General features: G+C 49.5%; 2 protein-coding genes across 2 annotated transcripts in view; one reads left to right on the plus strand and one right to left on the minus strand.

The window, feature by feature from the left end:
* Positions 1-9,919, plus strand: part of DFFA (DNA fragmentation factor subunit alpha) — a 25,525-nt gene extending 15,606 nt beyond the window's left edge. The window contains exon 6 of the mRNA XM_047869228.1: positions 9,700-9,919. Coding sequence (XP_047725184.1) covers positions 9,700-9,882 — 183 coding nt within the window. The 3' untranslated portion in view covers positions 9,883-9,919. The remainder of the gene's footprint in view (positions 1-9,699) is intronic.
* CENPS (centromere protein S) lies at positions 4,994-14,823 on the minus strand. Its single transcript, XM_047869234.1, has 5 exons — positions 14,536-14,823; positions 11,813-11,936; positions 10,921-10,954; positions 7,405-7,471; positions 4,994-5,423 (listed from the first exon to the last, which is right to left on the minus strand). The coding sequence occupies exons 1-5, from the start codon at positions 14,584-14,586 to the stop codon at positions 5,274-5,276; spliced, it is 426 nt and encodes a 141-aa protein (XP_047725190.1). The 5' UTR covers positions 14,587-14,823; the 3' UTR covers positions 4,994-5,273.
* Positions 14,824-16,022: the final 1,199 nt, after the last annotated feature.

The following is a 16,022-nucleotide window of genomic DNA, read 5'->3' on the forward strand; positions in this document are numbered from 1 at the left end:
CAGAGCTCACAAAAGGGCCTTGGGATCAAAGTTAACCCCTTCCAGGTTCCGAGTAGAGTCGCTTATTTTGGAGGACACGTGCACTCGCTTCCGAAGAAGCTCTACTTCCCCAGAATCCTGCCGAAAGCAAGCAGGAGGCCATGAGAACAAAGCCAAGTGATTCAACACCATGTAAAATTGGCCGTGCTCTGGGCTGACAGCTCAGAGCCTGGAGCCTGCTTTGGATTCTGTGTCTCCCTCTCTCTGCCCCTCCCCAGCTCATGCTCTCTCTCTGCCTCTCAAAAATAAAGAAATGTAACAAAATTGGCCGTGGGTGAGGAGCTTAAAATCTGAAATTCAGTCCATGTAAGGCGGGTCGGAATCTGTTCCAGGCTGAAGAGACAAGCGGGTGCGGAGGGCGCAGGGAGGCGCTCAGATGGCAGGCAAGGAGGCCCCCAGTCCCGTAGTCCAGAGAGAGGTCCTCCTGCCGAGGACTCCTCAAACTGCCCCGCACCTGAATCGCCTGGTGACGGACACAAAAGCGCAAATTCTTTTTTTTTTTTTTTTTTAGAATTTTTAAAAATGTAAATCTTAGTTAACATATAATGTGGTAATGGTTTCAGGAGTAGAATTCAGTGATTCATCACTTACGTACGACACCCAGTGCTCATCCCAGCAAGCGCCCTCCTTAATGCCCATCGCCCCACCCACCTCCCCTCCAGCAACCCTCAGTTCGGTCTCTGTATTTAAGAGTCTCTTATGGTTTGCCTCCCTCTCTGTTTTCATCTTATTTTTGCTTCCCTTCCCCAAAGTGCAGATTCTGATGCAACAGGTTCCTGGAGGGGCCAAGATCCCACGGAGCGCCCTGGGGGGATGCTGCAGGGGCCCAGCCCAGGCCCGCTGGGGCTCAGACCGCTGGCGTCCCCCCACTCGTGGTCACAAATTCGCACTTTTCTCTGAAGGACATAGAAATCAGGGCACGACGTGGAGCCAGAGCTACTTGGCAGGTGTGTCGGGTGTAAAACGCACTTCCTACTGCGCTTGACCCGCTTTCCTTCGACTGCACCACTGCGGGGAATCCTCCTCCGTGCCCCGCCTCCCCCCCCCCACCCCCACCAACCGCCTCCCTTCACTGGTCCCAGTTTCAGACTCACACGAGCAAAGAAAGGCACAGATCCTCTACCCACCGGAGACGACCGGTAAACTGAGACCCGGGCCGCAAAGCTGCTAAACACGGCCAGCAGCCATGGCAAGGTCCCGAGGAGAAGTAATGCAGTGGGACCACGGACTCCACTGCTCTCTCCACTAGGAGAGAGGTTTTCTGTGTCCTCCACTGAGGTTTTCTGTGTCCACAGTCCTGGTTCCCACCCCCTCACGGGGGAAGTCTCCATGTGAAGTTTCCTTTCATCACAGGATTTGAAAGGGTCTGGGTAAAACCGCCATGACCCGAGGAGTCCTGGCTCATATTTTTTCCATATTAATTTCTTTGTCTAATTCCCACAAATGGATTAAAAAATTGAGTCTTACAGATGAGAAATTCACAGCAGCTCGGCCAATTTCTTATACCCTGAGTATATTTTGCAGATTTTTTTTTTTAATGTTTATTCAGTTTTAAGAGAGAGAGAGAGAGAGAGAGAGAAAGCACGAGCAGGGAAGAGGCAGAGAGACAGGGAGAGAGAAAGAATCCCGAGCAGGTTCTGCACTGACAGCAGAGAACCCAGTGCAGGGCTCGAACTCACAGACCGCGAGATCATGACCCGAGCCGAAGTCGGGCACTCAACAGACGGAGCCACCCAGGCGCCCCTATTTTGCAGCCTTTACTCGATGGACTCATGAAACACTCCGAGCACCTAGCATGTATGCAGAACGACAAAGGACCCAGCCCACACCCACCGCAGCAGCGCTGTTAGAGCCCAGCGGGGTGGCAGGACACACAGCCGACAAATGAAAGCACATTCGGGGCAACGGCAAGTGCACCAGGGAGGACCGCGTGGGGCGGCTGGAGGAAGGCCACGTGTCATCTCAGTACTGACTGTTTCCAAGGAGGTGGCAGCGTGTCTTCAAGGTGACAGCTGAAGACTAAAATCCTGGCTTTGCTATTCAATTAGCCCCTCTGTGGCCCCAGTTTCCTCATCTGTGACATGGGGATGAAAAATAGCGCCTACCGCCCACATCACAGCATCATGGTGAGCAAATAACCCACCGAGCACAAGTGGAAGGCACAGCAGACACTGGTGTTCAGAACCGCTATTGAGATCTCCTCAGTCCTACTCCACTGGCACCCCTTACGCTCCAGAGTCCAAATATCTCAGGGTGCCTACCGTGTGATCACCCTTCTCCAGCCCAAAGCCTGTCCGCAGGGAGCTGGTAATCTAAGGTCTTCTGCAAGTATGTGTTTCGGAAAAGATGTAGAATGGGAACTTTGAGTAAGAGGAACTCAGGACTGGGGCTCCTGGCTGGCTCAGTCGGTAAAGCATGGGACTCTTGATCTCAGGGTCCTGAGTTCAAGCCCCACGTTGGGCATGGAGCCTACTTAAACATAAACAAACAAGTAAGAAAAGTTAAAAAAAAAAAAAAAAAAAGGAACTCAGTACTGAATTATTTGGAAAAACTTGAAAAACAAAAACAGCTCATTCTAAACGGCAGAACAGGACCCAGATAGAAGTTAGACTAGGGGCACCTGGGTGGCTCAGTCGGTTTAGCGTCCATCTTCGGCTCAGGTCACGATCTCAGTTCATGAGTTCAAGCCCCACGTCGAGCTCTGTGCTGACAGCTCAGAGCCTGGAGCCTGCTTCGGATTCTGTCGCCCTTTCTCTCTCTGCCCCATCCCCGCTCACACTCTGTCTCTGTCTCTCAAAAATGAATAAAAACATTAAAAAAAATTTTAAAGAAGTTAGAAAAGACTTTTCTCTGTACACAGAAGAACCTTGTAATAGTGAGTGTCCCATAACCAGAAGGGCCGTCTCTGGAGTTCCTGTGTAGTTCCTTGTTGGTGAGGAGATTGGACTAAATGACCCCTAGCGCCTCTTTATAAATTCCACAATTCAGTAACGGGAAAGAAGCGTGTCCCGATGTAACCCTCCTGGGACATCCAGGCTTTAAGGTCTCAGCTGTGTACCAGCCAGGGCCGACCCTTGGCGCATTCCAGGGGCTGCTGTGTGCGGAAAGGGATGCTTTCCAAGTTCGCTGGCTCCAGTTAATTTCAGTAATAACAAATCAACACAAGACCTTTCATTTCGAGCTCTTCGAGGAACTGGTGTTAACAAGGAAGACAACAGATACTAGAAATGTTAAGTTGCCCGTGTTTCCAGGACGCGTTCCTTCCAAAGACATGAGCCTCTTTACACGGTTCATCATCTGGTAAATGGCTCATAGGTTAAAGTTCAGATGAGGTTCCAGGACACTTGAGAAAGCCAGCTCACAAAAACAGGGCCCTCTGCAACTCCTTTCCGCCACGTGTCCCCAAAGACAGACTCACACAGGATGACTGGCATCACTTTGGACATTCCAGAGTCAACAAGACCCCATCTAACATGCAGTGGAGAAGAGACAGCTCAAGAGAACACAGGAAATGGAGTCAGCTCTTCTTTACAAAGTCTGTCGACTCCTGTGTTGTGAGCCCTGAAAAATGTACTCACCTGCAGTATAAGCAGGTCACACGTTAAAGATGCGAAATAAACCAAAAGATTACGTGAACGTCAAGTCAATTTTACAATCTGGCTAGAAAATTTCCCATCAAAACACCCATGCCAGCCCCCAGGTGCCCTCTCCAAGCCTGTATGTAACCAGAGACAGGACGCCCGTGGCGCACAGAGTTCACCACTTCCAATCGTGAGCGTCCCGGGTTTCGAGAGCTACAGAGATCCATAAACACGAGACCCATAGTAACAGTGCTGCCCCCTTCCTCTTCCTGTCACCTACAACCTCGCTGCAAGGTACAGGGGACCCTACTGCACTTGAACACAAAGCCACAGAATGTCACACGGCCACTAGGGTTGCAAACCCAGGATGCAAATCCAAGTCTGTGGACTTCTGGAAAGTCCATGGCGTCCGGTGTCTGACCTCTCCTGACGCACAGTTCCAGAGAGCTTCTCCGGAAATGAAGCTGCTCACACACGGATCTGGGAGGGAATGCGACCTAAGTATGGAACGCTTTAGGATTCCCTTTTCTCCGACGTGACACACAGTCGTTTCCAGAAATGAAATAATTCGTCCTTTGCAGAGCCTGATGCCGAGAAGCTTGATTTCAGTGCTTTGCTGTGACCACAGCCCGTCACCACCCCTTGAGAGCCAAACTTTGGGGTGTCTTTTGCTCATATTTAGTACGGGTGGTATAAATTCTATCCAGAACGTGTGTCCTGATCTCTCTTGCCCCCTCTTTAGTCAGCACCCCCAGCGTGAACACTGCCTCTGATCCATAGAGCAGGGCAGCTGGCTGACCTCTTCGAGCCTCGGTCTGCATGTCAGTAAAATGGGGATAATGAGATCCACGCTGATAAGGCCGTGAAAATGCGGTGACGTCCTAGGGTCGCCTCCAGGGCAGCCTGGCGCACAGAACGGCCTCTGCAAACGCTGCCCCTCCTCTTCCCCCTCTTGCCCCATGGGGGGAAATGCGCACCCTGGGCCTCCCAGACACCCCGGAGAGAAGACAGCGGAACTGGGCCCCTGGGAGGACCAGCCCTCACAGACTGACCCAGAGCACGACACACGGAAGTGTTTGGGAAGAGCCCAGGTTTTCCTCTCCAGCAAAACTTCCGGCCCACAGAACCATAGTTAAATTACAAAATAACCCAGAGAAAAGTTGCATCAAGTGTGTTCTGGAGAAAATCATCTGTAAAAAGTAACACAATTTCCAAATATCACATTTACCTTGTGGTCACAAGTGACCCAGGTTTGAAAGCTATATTGGTGGTCAAAAGGACTAAATAAATAGAGCTGTATTCATCTTTCAGGGACTGTCAGCCTGAAAAATTACACAGAAGAATAACATTTTTGCTTGAAAAAACTGACTACATTTAAGCTGCTGACACAATTTTATTAGCAATAGATACAACTTCCAATCTTTGCCACTCAAACCCTCCCGTGTTAGTGGAGGGTGAGAGACGGGAGTATTTTGCTGGAGAGTTTCCGGTCTCTTTGACACCAGCTTTGGCAGCCAATGACTCTGAGAAAGCAGCCCAGCAAGCCTCTTAGCCTTTTTATTTTAATCTCTACTGATCCCTTGGAAAATCCCTTTGTGGCAACGCAAGCTGTTGGCAACCCTCCCTGCTAAAGGCTGCCTTTGCCAGTGACAGCTACAGACTCGAATTGTCCTTTTTTGCTGCTGCAGCCTCTGCTGGCTCCACTGGTTTTTGGTTTTCTTCCTCTAATTTCTTCTTCTTTTTTGCTCTTTGTTCTGAGTTAAACTGTGCAAGCTCTTCGCTTTTCTCTGTGATGTATTTTAGCTGGAAGGAAGGAAGGAAGGAAGGAAGGAAGGAAGGAAGGAAGGAAGGGGAAGGGGGGAAGGGGGAGGAAAGAAGGAGGAAAGGGGGAGGGAGGAAGAAATACATTATCTGGTTGTGCCATTTTATAAGTCTGGGGGAGGCAGTGGGAATCTACATCCCTCCCAACCACTCCCACCCTAAGAATCTGGGTGGAAAAGCCCGGGTTACATTCCTTAGAGTGAAAGCCTGGGTTACATTCCTAGAGTGAAACAAGCCTAGGTTACATTCCTTCCATTTTTTCTGGAAGAAGTAATCAACTACAAAAATCAACCGATTGCTGCCCATACTCCTACCAAACAGGTAGGAAGGAGCTCCTTGAATAATCAGAAGAGTTAAAATGTGGAACTTGGGGCGCCTGAGTAGCTCAGTCAGTTTAGTTTCCAACTCTTGATTTCGGCTCAGGTCATGATCTCACGGTTGTGGGATTGAGCCCCTCCACTCAGCCCAGAGCCTGCTTCAGATTCTCTTTCTCTCTCCCCTTCTGCCCCTCCCCACCCCAAAATAAATAAACAAACATTAAAAAAAAAAAGTGGAACTTGCAGAAGGCACGCCAGTCCTAAATATACTCTACACCAACCCCAGTACAGCCAACACCCCCCTAAATGTAGCCAACTGACATTACTGAGTGCTACTATGCACCAGATAGTAGGGGCAGAAGGTACAGAACACGGGGTCCCTGCCCTCCGGGAGTATTTCGTCAAATGCCTAAATTTAGCTGCAACCCTGTCAGATGAAATAAAAAATTAAGAGTCCAAAATAAAAATAATATTTGCAGGTAAACAAATGTGCAATAAACAGATAACGTCCCAATTAATATTCTAAGGTGACTGGCACTGACCAGTCCCTTGCAAAAGGTAGAAACTGCCCACTGAAACAGACCACGAGCAGCTCTGACCCGCACCGAATTTACGGACAGAGAGGAGCGTCTTTCCCACTGACACACAGCACCGCCAGTCACCTTAGCTATTTTCCTTAGGGATCGCATCATCTTTAACCTTGACTTAAACTTTAAAGAGAGAATATTAGAAGAGCAGAGGGGGAAAAGAGAGCCGGGTAGAAACAGCGCTAGATCCTGAGCCAGAAGGTTAGGGCTCAGCTATCAACCAGAGAGCTTCGTTTTCAGCTCTGGGAAGTTACTGAACTCCAGCTGCCTCCCCTGTAAAACCGGGCTAATAAATCCTGTTCTTAAAGACCCTCAGAGGGTGGTTGTGAGGTTTAAATAATACATGTAAAATAACATCTATAAAAGTCCCCTGTAAACTGTCAACTGCTATACAAACTCATTCAACAACTACTTGCTGAGCACCTGCTGTGCGCCAGGCTCTATTCTAGGCACGGCAGATGGAGCAGAGATAAAAACCCCCGCCCTGGTGGAGCTCACAGTAAAGTATTTTTACTGCGGGAATTAAACTAGGTCATAAAACCTCACAGATGCCCTGGATCTGCCCTGGGCCACTGGCCTGGGATGATCATCACAGCATCACCTGTAAAAGGAGGGCCTGGTCGAGATGACTTCTAGATTTCTTTGAAAAGACAGACAACGTGCTCAGTTTTCTGCCCGCCCCAGCCGTACGGACACTCCTTCCATACCTGGCCCATCAGACTTGCGGGCACCGTAATGGAACTGTCTCCATACACCCTAGCCTGGGGTCTGTCTCTGACATCATGCTGTAAATGAAAGGCAGGGCCAAAGTTTTGAGATGTTACGAAAAAGGCAAATTATGAAACCCAGAGAGTGCTGATTAGAAAATTCCAAATTGGCTTAGCGAGATCCATCATGATGAAAGAGAGACTATAAATTACGGGCAGGCCTGAATGGTTCAACCATCTCTCGTTTTTAATGCAAGGTGCCCTGGGGAATCGCTTCATGGCTGCAAGTGATTAATTGGGAATAATGTATTCTGATGGGAAAGGGGAGTGAGGAAAGAAATCCATCTCTCACCAGTGAATTACTCCTCCTGGCTAAGAGCTTCACATCTTCCGTGTTAATTGTGCTTCTTTTTGCGTGTCTATAGAAAGGGCAGAACAATTCACCAAAATGTTTAGTATCATTTCAAATTTTGATGAAACCCAAAAGTTCATGGTCAGAGTCCAAACCGGCAAGGATCTCTAAGTAGCCCATCTTTTTAAATTAAATGCATTAAGCAACCATGACATAAAAACGAGTGAAGTGACTTAGCCAAGATACCAATTAAATAAAGAGACTAAGGAAAACAGAAGCCCATCTGTCCACCTCTGCCTGAGGCCCCGGGTGCCTGAGCAGGGACTTGCTTGAGCACCACGGTCACAGTGAACACCACAGAAAGAGGAAGCAGCACATATGTGCACACTTTCAGTGGAAAGAGAAAACGGCACAGTCTCACAACACAAAGATTGCCTACGCCTAATAGACACTAAGGAGAAGAACAAAGAAAAGATACAAGTTCCCGAGGCTCTTCTCCAAGGGTGAAATCACAGGAAAAAGCTCACACGGATGTCCCCTAATACCCCACCCCCACCAGGGAGGTACCGCGCTCCCCCCACAATAGCCTGGCTAGAACAAAGAACATCCTGTCAACTGGGGTCTGTGTCTTGCTCACGACTTGGACTCCAATTCTCATTCCAGTCCTCGTATCTTGGCTCCAATAGGTAAACTGATAGGTCTGATAAGCTCTAGTCAATAACCTACTGCTCTGGTTACACCCCTTCTTGCCGTTTCTAACTTCCTCCAAAAATAAGGAGAAAGTGTGTACACAGGAACAAGTAGGTGCGTGTCCCGAACAACCAGCACACACAGCGTCCTCACTGGGTACCCGCGCCGCTACTGATAAACTCACACGGAAATTCTACTCTGTATTTGGCCGAACCCCCCCATCCTGCTAAATGTGCAGACATCAAGCGTCATCTCATCACGGCCGCCTCTGCCGACCGTGTCACTCCAGGAGACGACCTCTAGTTAGTGGGCCGCAAGCACCAGGACGCCGACCCCCGCTCCCCCCACTACTCCGCCAGTTAGCTGGCACCACCTGAAAGTTACCACTTCCCTAAATGGGTTGGGGGGTGGGGGCAGGTATATCCGATGGCGGCCGCTGCACATCAGAGACTCTCCTAAATCAAACCTCTGACTCCAGAAAATTACTCCAGAGAAGATTACACAGCGACGTTTCATATGACACTTTTAACGACACAGGTTGTAAAGACTATTCCCAAAGTCTTCCTAGAATTTATTCACTGTCCAGTATCTATCTTCTTCAAGATGTTACATCTTTAACACATTGACAATATGAGGTGACTAGAGATTGCAAAGCTAAATAAAGGAAACTCACAACTTAAATTGTGAGATAACTTGCCAAGGTTTACAGGCAAACTATTTCAAATGTAGGCACTATTTTCTCAGAGAAACAATGTTACAAATACGGCTTAAGTTCCCAGCCAGCCTATTTAGACTAGTTAGGCTGGCCTGAAACAGACCCTTTGACTCTTTGTGGTGCTCACAGTTCTAGAAGACAGTGGCCACGGGGAAAATACAAAGCCACAGGATAAACGAAGCTAACCTTCTGGGAATATCAATTTCACCCCATGATAAACTTTAAAACAGGATTTTTTTTTTATATGACGGCAAACTGAAATATTATGAAGATCAGTGTGAAATTAAGACAAAGGCCGAGTCTTCAAAGAAAATCTGCACTTGCGTCGGCTCAGGGTTCAGAGGGTGGCGGGAGCGTGCAGGGTGCTGTGGGACACTCTCAGACACGTGGAAGGTGAGGCACCTCCTGGTCAGTACGTCTCTGCCGCGCTCCCTTAAACAAGAACAGCGTGAGAGCCTTTACCCAGACCCCTCGACTTGCATGATGTCCTTCCCTGGGGAACTCACGGTCTAAGTGACAAACACAACACTCTCCCCCCCTTCACCAAGTACCCAGCAAAAGAAAATCAACCTTTTTTTTTTTTTTTTTTTTTTTAAAGCATGGTTAGAGTTAGGGAGTCCTTCCCCTGACACTTTTTTATTAAGAGCTTATTTTTAAGCTTATTATTAAGAGCCCCCAGCATGGGGCTTCGAGCTTACAACCCCGAGATCAAGAGTCACCCTCTCCACCAGGGAGCCAGCCAGGCGCCCCAAAAATCAACCCGTTGATGTAGTGATAAAAACACAGAGTGCCTGAAAGCTCAATGTACAATGCTAAATATTTCCAATTTCGTTTTTATGTCTAGTATTTTTATAGAAGCATCTAAAAACGTTTGTGGTCTTTTCCCACAGCAAGCACAGAAATGGCAAGAAAAGTCACAACGGGGGGCCGCGCTACGGGCATCTACCAGGGAGAGGTCAGAGGAGTCAATAAACACCCTACTGTGCACAGGACAGTCCCCACCACAACCCAGAATGATCTGGTGCAAATTGTCAACGGTGCTGAGGCAGAGAAACCCTACTCTCTATCGATAATCTTCATGTTCAAATTAAATACTCATTTGCTTACTTATTTACATTTTTGTGCCACGTTTTGTAATAAAAAGAAGTTGTATTTCAAAAAAAAAAAAAGGAAAGAAATGGCAAGGAAAGGTGATAAATGGGTGTCACAGGAGACGAGGGGGCTGCGGGCGGGGGACAGGAGATAATGGGCGCCCTGAGAGGGGCCACCACCCGTATTAACAAAGAATAAACCACATGAGCTATGACTATCCCATAATATGATCTTAGCCCTGTTGGCCAAGCCGAAGATGCTAAGCGGTTTTTAGGGACTCCTACACGTAGGGATGGGAAAGATTTAGAGTCTGCCCTCCAAGAACCTACTGCTTTAATTCATTCAAAATATTCACCCGAGCAACACAGAGCTAACGGGAGCAAGGTGAAAAGCGCCGGGTACGGAAGAGGCTGGCACCAACTCAGAAGTGCTAGCAAATTAGAAAGCTCTAGCCCTTTCCGGCCTCAGTCATTCAAACTGCTTCATAAAAGCAATTCCTTGCCAATTGTTTTCAATTACCTGAGGTCCTAATTGAAGAGATGAGCGTAAATCACCTGTAAAAGCTAAAGCTTACCAGCTGAGAGCAAATCACCCACTTTTCAGGGAGCGTATGTCTCGCTGGTGACAAAGGCGGTGAATGCCAGGCGGACGGGGTGGGTGTCGGGCGCCGTGGTTCCCCCGCGCACCGTCCCGCGGAAACGTTCTGCAAAGCACACACACCCTGCACATTCACCGTCCGGGGCTGCCCTGCACATCTTTGTAGCCGCCAAGTGAACGGCTCTGGTTCTTGCACAAAAAGTGCTTGGAAGACGTAACAAAAAAAAAGGCCAAATCAAGTCTGAATGGACGTGATTAAAGCGGATGCGATATTCTTGCAGAATCACGATTAGAGATGAGCCTCCAGAAAATCCACACGCACACACAGACTGCATACAGCTCGCCTGAAACACAGCAGCAGGTGGAGAGTACAAATGGGATGTGAATGCACACAGCATCAGAGAACCAGCCTCTTTACCCACCTTGCAAACATTTCGAGGTCTTTGGCGAAATTTTCTGAAAGAGAAAAAGATGTGCTTTAGCTACCCTGATCTCAATCTTATTTCAGAAGGAGGGAAAGTGGAACTTCGGAACGTTTAGCACAGTGACTAATGCAACAAGCCCTTTAAAAGGCGAGAGGAGGGGCGCCTGGGTGGCTCAGTCGGTTAAGCGTCCGACTTTGGCTCAGGTCACGATCTCGCGGTCTGTGGGTTCGAGCCCCACGTTGGGCTCTGGGCTGACGGCTCAGAGCCTGGAGCCTGCTTCCGATTCTGTGTCTCCCTCTCTCTCTGACCCTCCCCCGTTCATGCTCTGTCTCTGTCTCAAAAATAAATAAACTTAAAAAAAAAATTAAAAAAAAAAAAGTGAGAGGAGGCATTTCCAGAGCCTTCAGCAGTTTTATTCGTTATGGCCTCCTTGTCATAATTGGGGTATTGTGGCTATACCCTTCCTTTCATGAAACTGGCCCTTAATCTTAAATTTGGCTACAAGTTAGGGCTTGAGAGGACATTAATCTTCTCTAACGTCAAGCAGATACCAATGTCATAAGCCCAGCTGTCAAATAAACCATGTCATGGTGTACATAAAAATGTTATAAAGCAATGAGGTAAAAAATTGAATGTCTAATGTTCCAGGCAGCTTAAAAAATAAAACAAAGGTGTTAATACCCAGTGTTAGGTAACAGGAAAAAAAAAAAAAGTTCTTTTCATAAAATATCTGAATTTTACGGCAAAGAACTGTCTCACGAATAATGCCTGATGATCACGTTCTCCATATGTTGGGATGACAAGCCAGGGCACCCACCCACACGTTTCTCCCAGGCAAAAGCAACTTCTGGGATGCCTATACACCTACAGGAAGGCCATGGCTTCCTACCGCACTGCCGGAAAGTCAGCTCCGAGATGGCCGCAATGGTTTGTTTGCTGAACCGAATCTCTCTGTCCGATGCAACTTCCTCGCAAAGACACCCAACAGTGTAGTGAACGGCTGCTTTTAGCCTCTGAAGCGAAAATCAAAATACTTCATGGGTAAGGTTGCAAAGAAGAGCTCTGCACATCTTGGAAAATTAAGACCAAGGAGAGGGTCTGCTGTGCTTCCTTCCTTCAGCACTTTCCATAATGGCTGAGTGACTTTTCAAGTGTACTAATAAATTAATGAGGCCCTCTGGAGTGTGGCTTGTAGAAACATTACTTCCTAGTTAATGGTTATGATTTAGGTCAAGTAAAGATAAGGAATTACAATGGCAGGTCAGTGGGGAGAAAAGTCGGACTCGCACTTGCAAAGTATCTGCGTGACTTTACTCGGGTAGTCCACTAACAGGGACCACGTTCCTACTGAGTAAAGGCCCATGTCAGGTGTTTGAGGAACAACGAAAAACCAGACAGGGGTTAATCAAGCGAAAAAGGAGGCGATGCGATCCTCCTGCGGCCAGTCTCTGCCAGCCCCGGGGCCTGCGTGTGACAAAAGACAAACGCTCAGGACTGGCTGGGAAAGGCCTGTGCGGGCGCGGCTGAGCCTCCCTTGATTTGTTGGCTTGCTAGCCCACCTCGCCAGGACCCTCACTGCTCCTTAGCAACCCTTTTAAATACTGAGTAACACATCTTTCCCATGCAGAGGAGCAAAGAAGCAAAACAAAGTTAAGCAAGATCTCAGTCTCATGTCAGCAAACTTCTTGAGCCCCTAGGTGTGCTCCTCTATGGTGGAGACAGAACTGAACTGGACATGGGGACAGCTGAAGCCAAGACAGCATCAACCCTACCAGCAAGTGTTCACAGTTGACACAAGATGAGGAGGAACCACAGAAACCCAGGTCGAGGACCGAGGACCCGGGACCCGGGACCCGGGACCCGGGTAGAGGCCAGGCAGATAAGCAAGGGCAACTACCTTCCTTAGTTTCAGAGGTCACAAGACTAGGAAGTTGAGGCCTTTGGCAGGAGACAAAGGGACCATCACCCGGGGAGGGATAAAGACCTTCCCAGGTCATCTTTTTTAGGTATGCATGGGGCAGGGGGAGGTTCCGGGAACAGGACAGGAAGCCTTCCGAACATTCCAGGAAGTTTTTTAATGTCTCTCCTCCTTCTGTACGCCTCTTGGATGGGGCCAACTGCCTTCTGCAATGCTGCACACGCTAACCCACTAGACCCTAAATTCCTCAAGGGCACGACCCTGTCTGTTTTGTTCACTACCGTCCACCTACCTAATGCCAAGAACAGCTGGTTCAATGAATGGTGGGATCTTCAACCTGCTCACCAGTTTCTCAGCCCAGCTCTGCAGCCTTACTCATCTCGTCAGCACGCAGAACCAGCCTCTGGTTCTTTATTGGGCACTGAGAGCCAGCCTCTGTACTCGGGGCTGAGAATACAAAAATGGAAAGGCCAGCTCCCTTCTCAAAGACTTTATCTCCTGCTACACCTTTGCCATCAATGGACTCTTCAAAACCATCAATGTCAGGAAAAAGAGGATGGAGAACCAAGCGGTCCAGGGAAGATCAGAGCCAGGATTACTAAATGCACTTTATGTTCCTTGACTGGATCCTGGGTGAAATAAAAAAAGACCACTAGAAAAAAAAAAAAAAACTGCTTTGGAACACCGGGAACATAAAGGTGGACCGAACATTACATAATAGGATTTTATCCGTATTAAATTTGCTGAGTGTGATCATTGAGATTATGCAGAATACCCCTGTGGTCGGGAGAGCATACTATAAAGTATTAAAACTTACAGGGAAAGGGTCAAGGTATCTGTGATTATATCTCAAATGAGTCAGAAAAAAAGAGAGCAAAGGAGCAAACACAGCCAAGTGCTAACAACTGGTGACTCCAGGTGGGGAGCATACGGCTGCAGAGTGGACTATTCTCGCCAACTTTTCCTGAAATCTTACACTTCTCAAAATAAAGGCAGGCGGTGGGTAAAACAGCTGAAGTGTAACACTGGCAGGAGGGAACTCCCGCGCCCTGAGCTCCTTCGCGTCTCTTGAGTGCCCCCTCTTTGAGGATACCGCCCTGGTTCTGGCTTTTTATCTCTTTGGGGCTTTACGGTTGGTTCCCGCGACCCTGCCCCATTGTACTAACTCCCGGGGCGATTAGAGGAAGGGCCGCCCCTGGGAGGGGGTTACTGTTACTCCGTTATTCTGCAAACAGGAAAGCTGGGCTCGCGCAGCGCCGAAGCGACCCTCGGGCTGCGGAGGCGGGACCTGAACCCACCCGGGAAGGATGGGCTCCGGGACCGCACGGCCCGCGTCGCACCCAGGTTCGCAGGCCGTCTCCGCGTCTGCAGGACGGAGCGCGCACGTCACGGCGGCCACGTGCCGGGCATCGGGCTACGTGCTTGGCCTGAATCCCCTCCAAATGCTCACACCCCATCTTCACAACACCCCTGAGAAGGGAGACTGCCTGCCGCGCGACTCGGACCCGCGTTACCGAGGATACCGCCTCCCAGCACCCCCCGCGGCAGCCCAGCTGGCGCAGGCGCACGCGGCCCGAGCGCGCCCTCCGCCCCGGGGGACGCGCCCCGAGAAGCGCCAGGCCTCGGGGCCTTTCCCTCTCCAGCAGCTCGACGCCGTCCTCCCGCAGCCTGGCCGGGACCCGGCTTTCCTGTACCTGTTGGTAGGAGAATCGCTGCTGCTCCTCGGCCGCCTCGTCCTCCTCCATCTCAGCGGGCCGACCCAGGCAGGCGCGCCAGGGCAGTAGGAGGCGGCGGCCGGGAGGAGCCCGTCGAATTTCCCGCCGCGGCGCCCGGAGACGGACCGCGCGAGGGGACAAAGCGCGAAGTTCCACGCCGCCGTGTGCGCGCGCCCCCTGGCGGCCGCTCTGGGGACGGTCCGCAGCGGTCCGAGCTCCCGCCTCGCGGCGCGGGGGGACCTGGCGGTCCAGGTCCCCTGGCTCCGCTCGGCTCTGCGCCTGGCTCGCGGCTCACACGAGCCCTTGGAAAGAACGCTTGTGTGTAGGGACAGCGTTGTCGGGCGGCACTCTTTACTGTGAGTTACGTGGGGCCGTAAGCTCCGTAGACCTTGCAGAATCCACCAACGTTCTGTAATTGTGTCACCAACAGTAGTGTCACCGAGTCAGACGCAGGCAAATGCTGGATTGCTGTCCATTCAGCATCGCAGTGAGTAGGTGACACAGCCGAGGCTAAGGCACTCATCAGCAGTGCAAGTGTCCCCAGTTAAAAGAAAAATTGTGTTTTTTTTTTTCCTTAAGTAATGGCTATACCCAGCATGGGGCTCTAACTCAGGATGCTGCAAGGGTCAAGAGTTGCGTGCTCCACGACTGAGCCAGCCAGGTGCCCCAGGGCCCCCAATTTTTATGTATGTATGTATGTATGTATGTATGTATGTATTTACTTCTTTATGAGAGAGAGAGGGAGAGAGACGGGCAAAGAGAAAGAGCGAGAATCCCAAGCAGGCTCTGCTCTATCAGGGCGGAGTCCAGTGCAGGGCTTGAACCATGAGCTCATGACCTGAACCAAAATCAAGAGTTGGACGCTTAACCAACTGAGCCACCCAGTCGCCCAGGGCCCCTAATTTTTTTAAAGGAAATTAATTTGGTTATATATTTTCTAATGTCTTGGTGCAATGATCAGGGAGAAAAGCGTCTTCTTGGACCTCCTCACACTTTTTGTAAGGGTTAAGGTTGTGTTTATTTTTTTTTAAGATTCATTTATTTTTATTTATTTTTATTTTTTTTAATGTTTATTTATTTTTGAGACAGAGACAGAGCATGAACGGGGGAGGGTCAGAGAGAGAGGGAGACACAGAATCTGAAGCAGGCTCCAGGCTCTGAGCTGTCGGCACAGAGCCTGACGCAGGGCCTGAACTCACCGTGAGATCATGACCTGAGCCGAAGTTGGACGCTCAACCAGCTGAGCCACCCAGGCGCCTCTGTTTATTTTTTTAAAGATTTATTTATTTAGAGAGAGAGAAAACGAGTGGGGATGGTGCAGAGAGAGAGAGAGAGAGAGAGAGAATCCCAAGCAAGTTCTGTGCTGTCAACACAGAGCCCGACTCGGGCCCGATCCCACAAACTGTGAGATCATGACCTGAGCCGAAATCAAGAGTCCGACACTTAACTGACTGACCCACCCAGGC

This window comes from Prionailurus viverrinus, chromosome C1 (genome assembly GCF_022837055.1).
Source record: "Prionailurus viverrinus isolate Anna chromosome C1, UM_Priviv_1.0, whole genome shotgun sequence".
In the NCBI taxonomy this organism is placed as follows: domain Eukaryota; kingdom Metazoa; phylum Chordata; class Mammalia; order Carnivora; family Felidae; genus Prionailurus; species Prionailurus viverrinus.

What these genes read in the sequence shown, in the direction of transcription:
- CENPS (XM_047869234.1), bottom strand. Translation starts at nt 14,586, where the DNA reads ATGGAGGAGGACGAGGCGGCCGAGGAGCAGCAGCGATTCTCCTACCAA. An exon ending in GACCTCGAAATGTTTGCAAG is followed by an intron (nt 7,472 to 10,920) that starts GTGGGTAAAGAG and finishes CCCTTTCTATAG; the next exon opens with ACACGCAAAAAGAAGCACAA. An exon ending in CCAGGAGGAGTAATTCACTG is followed by an intron (nt 5,424 to 7,404) that starts GTGAGAGATGGA and finishes CCTTCCTTCCAG; the next exon opens with CTAAAATACATCACAGAGAA.